The sequence below is a fragment of the Thrips palmi genome, unplaced genomic scaffold, assembly GCF_012932325.1.
Source record: "Thrips palmi isolate BJ-2018 unplaced genomic scaffold, TpBJ-2018v1 HiC_scaffold_19, whole genome shotgun sequence".
Taxonomy (NCBI): Eukaryota; Metazoa; Arthropoda; class Insecta; order Thysanoptera; family Thripidae; genus Thrips; species Thrips palmi.
The window spans coordinates 12479874-12492137 of NW_023144628.1; the positions used below are offsets into that span (position 1 = coordinate 12479874).

Here is a 12264-nt window from a genome sequence, read left to right on the forward strand (position 1 = left end):
CCAAATTGTAGTGAGGGCCCGCACTCGATACCACACTGGACGCTCTCTTCGGTGTTTTCGGCTCAAAGCAATGTTCCGGGTTGCTTTTCTAAGGTCAGGGGACCCAAGCGCCTGTCAGGTAGGCCAACAACCAGCAGACCTGCAACACACAAGTGACGACAGGGTGGCCTGCACTATAAAATCAAATGTGTGCTTAGTACAAAGCTGTGGGAGTGTGCTTGGAAGCATACATCTATAGGAGTGTGCTTGTCAAGCATACACTCTTAAAACCTTACGAAGTATTTTAAGCATACGTATAACAAACTTAAATACTTTGTTATACGAAGAAATAGTTCGTAAATTACGAAGTAATTTCTTTGTAAGCTTATGTATGCTCAAAATATTTTGTTATACAAACTTCATTTCTTTGTAAGGCCCAAAAAGTTTGTAAGGTTTTCTCAGTGTACATCTATAGAAGTGTACTTGGGCAAGCATGCATCTATAGATGTGTACTTAGAGAAGCATGCACCTATAGCTGTGTACTTGGGCAAGCATGCATTCATCTCACCCATTCCAAAGCACACAGCCATAGATGCATGCTTGCCCAAGTAGCTACAGGTGCACATCTATAGATGTATGCTTGTCAAGCACTTTTCTATCGATGCATGCTTACCCAAGCATACTCCTATAGCTGTGTTCTTACAAAGCAATTTTCCCGGGGTTTGTTTTACTAAGGTCAGTGGACCTTCTATACATCTATAGAAGTGTGATTGGGCAAGCATGCATCTATAGATGTGTACTTGGGCAAGCATGCATTCATCTCACACATTTAAAAGCACACAGCCATAGATGCATGCTTGCCCAAGTACACAGCTATATGTGCACATCTATAGATGTATGCTTGTCAAGCACTTTTCTATAGATGTGTGCTTGACAAGCACACTCCTATAGATGTATGCTTCCAAGCATACTCCCACAGCTTTGTACTAAGCACACATTTGATTTTATAGTGTAGGCCACCCTGTCGTCACTAGTGCGTTGCAGGTCTGCTGGTTGTTGGCCTACCTGACAGGCGTTTGGGTCCCCTGACCTTAGAAAAGCAACCCGGAAACTTGCCTTGAGCCGAAAACACCGAAGAGAGCGTCCAGTGTGGTATCGAGTGCGGCCGTCACTACAATTTGGTGAAATACGTGGTTGCAGGGGTTCACGAAAATAGCTCGTTCTCGGGAACGAAGCCGAACACATTTTTTGGTTAACATTTTCGTTTAGGGAAGGATTTAAGCTATCTTTTAAGCCCAGATTGGTCAAAATCGGTTGAGGATCTAGGAAATGGCGCTAATTTGAAAACTTCACTAAAGTTTTAAAGTTATAAAAAGTTTTTGGACGTAAAAACTTCAAAGACAAAAAAGATTCAGTTTTTCATCCTCTTTCCAAATCTGGTCTCGGATTTGACCTACGACCAATGGTTGCTGAGATATTGCCCTCCAAAGTTGCGTTGTTCCAATATTTAGCAAAAAAATAAATTGGCCATAGCCCCGCCCCTGGGGGGCCGGACCCCAAACCAAGTACCGATTATTTCATGGGACCATAGGGGTAACAAACCCTGAAAACGAGAACCGGATCGGAGCCCATGGTGGCTAAGGCCTGGTTGACTTCACATGGAATGTCCCCAGTGTCAGTGCAAAGTGCCAGTGTTAAGTGCCAGTGTCGTGGAAACAGCAGCGGTGATGGCCACTGTTCCACATACCCCAGGCGAGGGCAGTGTGTATAAGATAAACGATGCAGGCGACATCGAGTGGGGTGCGTGCGTGCGGAAGCCCACACGCCCAGACAGACCCCGCCGGGCCGTGCCGTCGCTCACGCCGGAAGAGCGACGGAGGCGTAGCGAGCTGCTCTTCGGCGAAACACCTCTGCAGCCGGACGCCACCGGTTCCGAGGGGCTGCAGCGGCCAGCCACATCGTCGCGGGTTCAGCATCAGCCGCCGCCGCCGCCAGCCACATCTTCGCGGCCGCCGCATCAGCCGTCGCCGCTAGCCACATCTTCACGGCCTCAGCAACACCCGCCACCGCCAGCCACATCTTCACGGCCTCAGCAACACCCGCCACCGCCAGCCACATCTTCGCGGCCTCCGCTTCAGCCGCAGCCGCAAACCACATCGTCGCGGCCTCAGTATCGCCCGCAGCCGCAGGTCCCACCCTCGCAGCCTCAGCAGCAACCGCCACGGCCGGCCGCACAGATGGACTACGACAAAATGCGCAAGTTCGTGCGCAACGTTATACTGGCCGTACGAGCCATGCAGGCGGCCGCAACCGAAGGCCGCGTAAACGCCATTCGGGAGCTCGGCGTAAATGTTATCAACGATGCTACTGAAGCAAAGGCTTTAGTCTACGCAGCAGCTGCGTCTTTCGAAGAGAGGAATACCGAGTTGCGCGATGCCAGGGCGCAGGTCGCGGCACAGGCCGCGGACTTGCGACGAGCGCAAGACGAGGTTCAGGTGCTCCTGGGGTACCTCCGCGAAAAAACGGCAACCAAGAGACGTCTCCCAACGCGCGCGGAACGCCGCGCGTACAACAAAAAGAGGGCGCTCTTGGCGCCCCCCACGCTCCCGGCACTACCAGCGCCTCCCACGACCAAGTGACAGCACGCATCAAATTTCACTGTATGTCAATACTAATTATAGTTGTGGTCTGCCCTGGTAGAATTACGATAGGTGCACTATCACCCATTTCATTATTAAATTCTTAATCACGCTCGGAATAAACTTGTCCTGTGACAATTTATTTCCGCATTGTTTGGTTCCACTCTTGCGTTTTTGTTCTTCCTGTACCCATGTCAATTCTTTTTTTTTTCATATTTTTTTTAAATAAGGCGATAGTGATGTAGAGCCACGCTTTCAGCGCTGGTCTACATATAGTTAGTTAGCGAGATGCGTACACTGTTCAAATTTTACCGCGCCGGCCACACCACAGGGTGGCCAACGAAGAGGGCGCGTTGGCAGCATTGTAGCGGTGCCAGGTAGGAGGCCGCGGCTGCCATTGTGAGTGCAGCGCGGCGAGCCGATGCAGACGACACCCACGCCAAGGGGAATCACACATGATTTCGGCCGATCTCGATTCGGGTCAGCCGAAGTCATCCGAAGGGCCTGGCCGAACGGTCAAGGGCCCGGCGAGCCCGGCGAGCCGCCGAGCCCGGCGAGCCGCCGAGCCCGGCGAGCCGCCGAGGCCGGAGGGGTGCGTCGCAAAGGTATAAATTAATCCGCATCTCTGCTCCAGCATCCAGCCTGCGCGATAGGATAAGCCATAGTCCCGCGGACCCTCAGTCCGAGTGCGATCTGGCGATCCTGCGCTAGGCCAACCTAAGGCCCGAGCCTCGCCAGTGGATGGGGCAAACTCCGCTGCAGAAGAAACGCTAAAACTAGTAAGCAAGGTAGGCCTACGAGCTGCGGACGCATGTCCAGCACAGCCAGGGCCAGCCTAAGCGCGTAACCCCGAAAACGGGTCACGACATGAGTACTTCATCATTCCACCTTAGTTTTAATTATTAATTCAAACATCTGAGAAAACAAAATAATTTTTAGGTTTCACTATTTTAAGCAAGTAGCCAGTCTCCTCAGACTTTCTCCCGTGCTCGACAAAATGACTCACAATGTCGCAATAAAGAATACCTTCCCTTTCCTTGTCCTTCCCGAAAACACAAAAAGCACCCCCACCCTTCCATTCCTTACTCCTTTCCTTCTTCTCCATTTTTTGGACTCGCGGAACGTCACAGGCCACCAGCACCTCAGTACCGAGCAGACCGCCAGCCCGATCATGTCGTACGGCTACTTCACTCAGGACTACGTCGACATGGTCGCCGCCCAGGGCCTGCCTCCACCAGCGTCTGAGCCGCCAAGACCAGCAGCGGGCCCGACTCCATGGCGCACCCCGCGCACCGCGGCGCTCTTGTCACCAGCCGGACGACACACCACGTCGCCCGCGTCGCTGACCCCGCCGCGCCCCCGCGGGACACCGGCAGCGCCGCCGCCGCCAACAGGCTCGCGGCACTGCCCGGACAGGCGTCGCCCCTTGGACCAGCGCCGCGCTGGTTCACACCGACCCGACCGCACTCAAAGACAGCGGACGGCTCCGTATGAACCGGCATGCGAGCGCCGGGCCACGCGACCCGAGCGCCCGACAACAACGCGGCCCGCACCGCAGCCCGGACCGCCATCACCGCCGTCAACGCCATCGGCATCACCGCTACCCTTGCCGACACGGACGGAGTTGAACAACGTAGTGGCGCCCGTGTCCGCAACACAACCATATCCGACCGCGCAGCTGACGCCCCTCGCCCAGGTTGTAGCAGAAGTCGATCAGGCCTGCCAACGCCTGCGACTCGCCGCCCTTGACGGCGACGTAGCGCGCATCGAAGACATTTCCGCGTGGAAGTGTTGAAGCGTTGAAGTGTTTTGAAGGGAGTAGCGTCCCGACAAACATATGAACTTGAAACTGGGATGTAAAATTTGTGATGATTATACTTTCTCATTTTCCTTCTTTCAGCAATGGTACGTACCCTATCCCTGAGGATGCCCTCCGGGGACACAGTTTACTTTTGTATTCTGTGTAATGGCGTGCTCGAAGGGTCCAGCTTAGGCGCATAGAGAACTCAACAACGAATCCTATTGTGAAACTGGAGTACGGCCCCAGTACTTTCTTACTCAGCTGTAGTGACAAAGCCTACCCAAAGGCCTGCTACCTCGACGTGGTCGGAGGGCCCAGTACCGGGGGTAAAACCCCGGGAAGCTAAACGCAGGCGGCACTTATGCCTTTCAGCTTCTGTGCTGACGTGAGATATAGCAAATCAGAGTTGTGCACCTCACTAGAGGGAGGGATGTCCCTCCAGTGGAGCACCAAGGTGACAGAGCTGACTCGAGATCTGGAGTCCGCTAGAAAGGCGCTAAGTGAAGCGCTAGCGTTAAAAGACGTCCTTGTTAAGGAAAGGGACAAGTGCCTGGAAGGTACAGGGCTTTGCCCGATTGGCCTCACAGCGCAAGATTGCCTGACTTACAGGTACGCTAACATCACCTTGACAGCCATTATTGTACTGGCGGTGGTTGTCTCAGTGATACTGAGACTTCAAATTCAGCTGTCGGGCTGAGAGAAGACAGCACGGGAGCAGAGTGGAGGAGCTGGAATTGGACGAGATTGAATTCCAGACTCCGAGGAGGACAAGGAAGGCTCCGGCAAGGAGACCAGCAATCTCAACGCCGCGCCGTCCGACATCAGTGGCTAGCTCAAGCAGACCGAAGTCAGTGGACTTCACCTCAGACGGCGCAGAAGAGTACGACGATCTGCCCGGTCCACTGTGACTTGTGGGAAGCGAGGCAAGCACACGGCTCTAAGGTTGCCTAGTCAACCTAGGTAACTGGACAGTATTATAATTAGCAAAAGGCGGGAAGTCGCGCCTGTAAGAGTCGACTGGAAACTACTAAAAGGCGGGAAGTCGGGCCTGTAGACCGACTGGTAGAATAAGATAGTGTATAACCAACACTAGCTCATAGATATCAGTACAAAATGAGCCAAGGAGAAGAAAAGACCTTCGAGTCGAAGGGAGTCACATTGGTTATACAGCCACACGTGATGGCTGAGATCGAAAGACAAGTTGCGGCATCTAATGCCGAGCCTTTCTCGATAGTTACTAGCAACCTCTGGGAAATGCTGGAAACAATAAGACAGTCAAAACTGCTTGAGGCAGAAAAGGCCAAGCTGACGGACCTATGTATCGGATCCTTTACTTGGATGGCGATGGGCTACAAGTCGAAGGTGACAAAGTCACTCAAAGACCAAGCGGAGAGCGCTGAAAAGCTGTCAAAAGCAATAGCAGCTGTCCACGACGAAGTGAAAAGTCTCTCCGGACAACAGGCTGGTCCGAGTTTCTCGGAGGTAGCGCAAACAACGCCCAGGATGGGAGCATCACCTGGAGCATCAGTGCGCTCCCTGCAGCCGTCCCGCGAACAACATGCCCCGTACCCAGAACGCCGAAGTGCCGCGGACTCCAGGCCGCGACTACCACCCGTACCTCAGGCGGACCACCCGGCCCCTGCCCGTGTCACGTCAGGCACATGTCCCGACGGCCGCAGCTCACTCCACGACGGCGCCGCGGACGCCTCCACCAAGCATGGCCGACAGGATGCGGCTACTTTTCGGAACGCCGTCGCCATCCAGTCCGCCATCGCCAAACGGAGTTGGGCCCCGCGAGACCCCGGCCGCCGCAGCATTCGGCAACAACTACACCGAGTACCACCAGCAACCGGCCGCCGCAGCGATCGTGCCGGACGACAAAAACACGTGAAGCACCCGCCGCCGCCGCAGCGCTCGTGCCGGACAACACAGGTGAAGCACCCGCTGCCGTCGCAGCGCACGGCCGCAACCCCCGGGTGCCACCCGCCGGCGCTGCCGCACCCGTCACCGAGGAGGCGCCCGTTCAACCAGCGCCATACGGGTACTTCACGGCAGCCGGAGATGTGATACTCCCGCCGACACGTGTCAAGGTGACACGTGCACGCGCACTGGACAGCTGGCCAAAGTGACCGGCACACCTGCACCGAACATCTGCACAAAGGTGACCCTAAACATCTGCACTGCACTAGAGTAAACAATTAGAATGCAAGTGCAGGGGTCGCCATGTTTCGGAGTGTGCCGGCACGCGCGCCGCCCACGGGCTTCGCCCACTTAATAAGCGGCCTATACAAAATGAGCCGCTCCAGCCAGAGCCAGTCAGTCGAGTCCCGGGCCCCTTTCAGTGCAGTGTGAGATTGTGCATCAAGGCCCTGAGAGTCGCATCGCCCTGCTCCAATAAACCTTCGCTCTAGTAGGTAGAAGTGTTTCTCACTGTCAAGAACCCTAAGTGCCCCTAAGGACCGGACCCTTTGTACTGAGGCAGCTTGTTCCTGAGAGCGAACAGTTTCCACATCTCCCTCAGCGAGTGGGTTCTCCTACTCAACATGAAGCGAGTCGACAAGTACGAAGATCACCTCCAAGCCCTCACAGAGCAACTAAAACCAATGGTCACCAAGTCGAGCTCAGTCCCTGAACCCATCAAAACGGAAATAACAAGCACGCTAGATGAAATTGTGCATCAAGGCCCTGAGAGTCGCATCGCCCTGCTCCAATAAACCTTCGCTCTAGTAAGTAGAAGTTTTTCTCACTGTCAAGAACCCTAAGTGCCCCTAAGGCCCGGGACCCTTTGTACTGAGACTGCTAGCAACCAACAACAACACGGACAAGGGAACTGTTGTGCGGGGCAGAACTGCCCTGGGCCCAGGAATCGCGAGGAGGAGGGGGGAGCGCGCGTGAACTGGGGTAGGGGCAGAATCTGCCGCGGCGGCGGCTCCGCGGGGGATGAGCGGGGGAAGCGGTGACGTGTAGCCGCGGAGTCGCGAGTGGCGGTGACCACCCTCTTAGCACTCACTCTCTCTGTTTGCAGAATGGCGGGAAGATGTGGTACTCCCGCTCCACGTGTCAAGGTGACACGAACACGTGCACTGGACAATCGGCCAAAAGTGGCCGATGCGCACAAAGGTGCCCCCAAACACCTGCACCTTTAGAAGTAAACAAGAAAACAATTACGATGCAGGTGCAGGGGTCGCCCACGCCTGGTAGTGTGCCAGCACGCGCAGCTCCAGCCGAGCTGCGCGCCGCGCCCGGCCTCGCCCACTCAAAGCCCGATGCATATATGATGGGCCACGGGCCGAGGCGAGTTAGTTCAGCTCCGACTCTTGTCCAGTGCAGTGTCTGCAAGTCTGTGCCCCGAAGCCCTGAGAGTCAACAACGTGCGCTCCGAATAAACACCGCTTTTGTAAGTAGAAGTGTTCTCACTGTCAAGAACCCTAAGTGCCCCTAAGGACTGGCCCCTCTGTACTGTAACTGCTAGCAAACCCAAAATCTACACAGACAAGGGGAAAACCCGGCTCCACAGTGGTGTCAGGTGTTTCTGACAGTGTACAGCGGCACGCGGCCTCCTGCCTGGCAGGGCGGGCACGGGACGGCACGCACTGCGAGCGGACCAACTCGACCAATGACTAGCTGCACAAATGGACAAACGGAACTGACCTACGGACGCTGCTGGCCAGCTACCCGCTGGACGCGAAGAGAGAATACCCCCGTTTCGCCGTCATCTACCTGGCAAAAATCAACAACAGCACGTCTCAAGTGAGCTTGGTGAATATCGTCGAGAGCATAAACTACCTGCTTTCGCGTTTCCACACGCACGTCGAGAAGAAGTGGACCCAGGGAAGCTACAAGGAAACTTTCGTAACAGTCGGCAACTCTTTCAAAGGACAATACGCAGCCGAGGACAGACCGCACATCTATTTTGTGGAAACAAGAGAGGTGATACTCAAGAGCCAATACCAAGGGCCTAACGACGTTTTCTGGTTTGACATTAAGGCCCTGACGAGAGAGTGCATCGTCCTCGCCCAAAGTCTCAACGAGACGGCCGTAAAAGTCGTCCCACTCCTCAACAGAATCGCCCAGCATCGACGAGAAAAGGAACAAAAAGAAGAGCGCCAAGCAGAAGAGAACCGGCGGCAGAAGGCAAAGGAAGAGCAACGCCGCGCTGCAGCACAAAGACAGCGCGAGGAACAGGAAGAAACGGAAGCCAGACTCAAACGATACCGACAGCAATTAGTCGACGCTGAACAGCACCGCGCCTCCACGCCAGGACACAGCCCCCAGACCAGTCCCCACAAGGGCCAGATAGAGCGGACAACCGAACAGACACCGATAGAAGACGATTTCACTGCAGAATTTAAACGTAAACAGGAAGATTACAAACGAGTAGAGCAGCAGATCGGCGCCCGACTACAAGAGGCACTCCGGCAACAACAAGAAACAACAAAGAAACATCAGAGGCGCTCACCGCGGGGGAAAGAACAGGCAAAACAGCTGGCGCTCGACCTGGCACTACAAGTAAACGAGCGAGAACTAGCGAGCCTGTACGCAAAAAGGGAGCAGCACAGGCAGAAGCTCGACCAGCTCAAGGCGGAATACGCACAGAAGATACAACATCAACAGCAAGTACAGTACCAGCAGCCTCGTCAAATGGAGGGCTCCATTTCCAATGCGGCTTGTATCAACTCCATTGATATCTACTCAGGCGACGGAGATCCGACGCCAATTACTGAATGGATCCAAGGAGTGGAAGATGCAGCCAATTTGGCACAATGGAACGATCGCCAGAAATGCCAAGTAGCTCGGCTCCGCCTCCGATCGTCTGCGCGCGCTCTACTTACTACTAATCCAGATTTGGTGCAATTGTGTGACTGGAAGGAATTTAAATCGCACCTGCTTGCAAGATTCAAGGAGCAAGAAACAGCAATTTCCCTGCACAACAAGTTGGGCAACTCCAGGCAACAAAAGGGTGAGACGGCCCGCGCTTTCGCAGTGAGGGTTCAGCAGGTAGCACAGCGGCTGAACGAAGCCAGAGGGCTTCCGCAAAACGAAAGCGAAAGACTGCTGAGACGGCGACTGCTTGAAGCAGACTGCTGCGCCGCTTTCCTGAACGGACTGCACTGTTCGGGCCGACATTACATAAATGTCCAAACCCGAAACTAGCCCCACTAGCACACCATCGTCCAGGGCAAGTGGACGATGGTGTGCCATCCGAGTAGCATGGATCAGGAGTCTGTTCCTCGATGTCCCGACCGCGGCAGGCCCCCCACCACTCTCAGCCGGCGCGGACCGCCCCCCACTCCCGCTCCCTGTCCGGGACATCCCTGCCTGGACTGTACTTGTCAGAAGCATGAAGTGCGTTCGTCTCGGTTGCACGTACCGTTCCTCTCCGATGTACAAGAAATGTTCCTTTCGGTTGCGCGGAAAAAAAGGCAAATGGTTCAAACATTTGATTTTTTAAAAAATGCTTTTATTTAAATATGAGGTGATGTGACATACACTCATTATTACCTAACAGCTGTGACACAAATTCTTGGATTTTAGCTTCATTTTAAATTTAAATTTTATAAATACAACAAATTAATCACTGATTCAAGCTAAAATAGAAAAGCATATTCAACACTGTTTTAAGTTAAATACCACACACAATGTTCAGTGGGTGCCAAAATCAACTCAGAATTGAACCAAAATCAACAGTAGTCCAAGTTTCTTCCCACATCTTAATCGCTTGTCTGGAACAAAAATAAATAAATGAGAATTAACAACAAATACACAAGCTAAGTAGGTTATGATAATAATATGAGACTAAAGTGTACTTACATCATGTTAAAATGGCCCACAAAAGAAGATGTACTAAAGTTGTTGTCTCTTGGACTCTGAGCACAAAACAAAACAAATCTAGTGAGCAGTAGTTGGGACGAGCAACTAAAAAGTCATATTGTGGGTTCAAAACCTCTATCGTAGTCCAAATTTCATCCCTTATCATAATTGCTGTCTGGAACAAGAAAAATAAAAATAAAATTAACAACAAATACACAAGCTAACTCAGTTATGGTAAAATAAAAGTAGAGTTAACTTACATGTCAACATGGCCCACAAAAGAAGATGTACTCAAGTTTCAGACTCTTGGACACTATCAGAGTACAAAACGAAACAAATATAGTGTGAAGTAGCTGTGACGAGCAACAAAAAGTCAAATCTGGAGTTCAGAATCTCAATCGTAGTCCAAGTTTCATCCCACATCTTGATTGCTTCTCTGGAACAAACAAAATAAAATAAAATAAAAACTAACAACAAATATACAAACCAACCAAGTAGCTATGACATGATGTTTACTTACATTAAATTGAGTTGCAGACTTTGAGAACAACTAAGAGACTAGAAGAATCATATTATTAAGTTCTGTTTCTGATGCCGATTCATTTTGAAAAGATGTTGGGTTCGGAATCATCATGAAGGCAAAGTTTCTCTGCCGTCTCTTCATGGTCCCTCTGAAACATGTGAAATAAAAGATAAACAACTGATGAAATGGACAATGTATACAAATTTTGGATGGATAGCATTGGTGTCTTCTCGCGTGCAATGAACGGTTCAAAGAAAGAAAAAGGGACTTTGTAGTCCATAACCTCAGAACTGGTAGCAAAGTATTACAGAACGTCCAATTATCATCAGCGAAACTTGCGAGCTATGTAGATAACCCTTGTTGCGAGTGCCGAACACGAAAAGGGCCGGGAAACACCGTGAGTTTACAACTACAGAATTTCGGCAATAATGTTGGGTTTTAGGTGCCGACCTTGTTAGGTTACGGGCCGCGGCACCCGGGCACCGTTGAAATATGTATTACTAAGTACAAACAAAACTTACCTATTCATTCCCAGTTGAAGAGAGCACCCGTGCTTCAAATTTGTTTCTCTTCCATCCATTGTTCTTGTCGGCACAACGAAAAAACATAGTTCGAGCGAAGTGTAGCACAGAAACAAAGACAGGAACGCCGAGAGCGCGCGCAAAGACAAGACACAAGACAGTCGGAAAGAGGAGCCAACTTAATAACACCAAAATGCTGCCAACCTAACCGGGGCGGTTTATTTGAACGGTCGTCCGCGCCAGCTCACGCTAGCCCCTCATTGGCCGGCGCTGATGGCGGGGCGCGGGGAGGACGGGGGACGTACCCCCACTCCGGCCTCTGCTGGCCCTCACCACGCCGCGCGCGATCCCTGTCCGCTGCAGGGATGAATGATCATTACATGGCATGCCCCTAGAACGAAGGGTGTACTTGGGGGTCACTTGTATGGGACGTGCATCTCGCAAGGACGAACAGCGTACTTCCTACTCTGGACATCAGGCGGAGATGTAATGTCGGCCCGAACAGTGTGCGCTCGGACATCCGGAATTTGGTGAGAGTGCAGGCACAGAAGGAACACGGCCTCGCCGATTTGATCCGCATTGCCACCTCAGAAGAGACCCAGCAAGCCGCAAACGGCGAGACACCAGAGCACTCCCTCGCGGCGCTGCAAATCAGCGACAGCCAGCAGCAGGACAATCGAAAGTGCTACAACTGCAATCGGCCGGGTCATTTCCGCAGGGACTGTACAGCGGCTGGCGGCGCGACGAGGTCACTGTACCAGGGGCCCCGACGCCCCGCGCCGGAACCGGTCCGCGGCAGACCGGCGGGTCAATGGCACCAGGCCAGCGCACAGCGCGGCCGGGCCTCCAGCCCACGCTGGGAGCCGCGGGACCGGAGCACCAGTCCTCGATGGCAGCAACGCGACAATGGCGCGCGCCGGCAACAACGGCAGCGGTCAATGAGCCCAGGCAGGCGCACAGAACGAGACCAAGGTCAAGACTGGCGCAGGG

At 53.1% G+C, this 12264-nt stretch overlaps 1 protein-coding gene and 1 long non-coding RNA gene across 2 annotated transcripts in view; one reads left to right on the forward strand and one right to left on the reverse strand.

Annotated features, from left to right (window-relative positions):
- LOC117646360 overlaps nucleotides 1–4765 on the forward strand; it is an 11354-nt gene extending 6589 nt beyond the window's left edge. Inside the window, exons 4-5 of the mRNA XM_034387240.1 lie at nucleotides 4519–4523; nucleotides 4600–4765. Of these exons, the coding sequence (XP_034243131.1) occupies nucleotides 4519–4523; nucleotides 4600–4765 (171 nt within the window). The remainder of the gene's footprint in view (nucleotides 1–4518; nucleotides 4524–4599) is intronic.
- A 5093-nt stretch (nucleotides 4766–9858) lies between these two features.
- LOC117646539 lies at nucleotides 9859–11764 on the reverse strand. Its single transcript, XR_004587789.1, has 5 exons — nucleotides 11275–11764; nucleotides 10751–10901; nucleotides 10491–10666; nucleotides 10231–10405; nucleotides 9859–10142 (listed from the first exon to the last, which is right to left on the reverse strand). It is a non-coding gene; the product is annotated as an uncharacterized LOC117646539 (long non-coding RNA).
- Nucleotides 11765–12264: the final 500 nt, after the last annotated feature.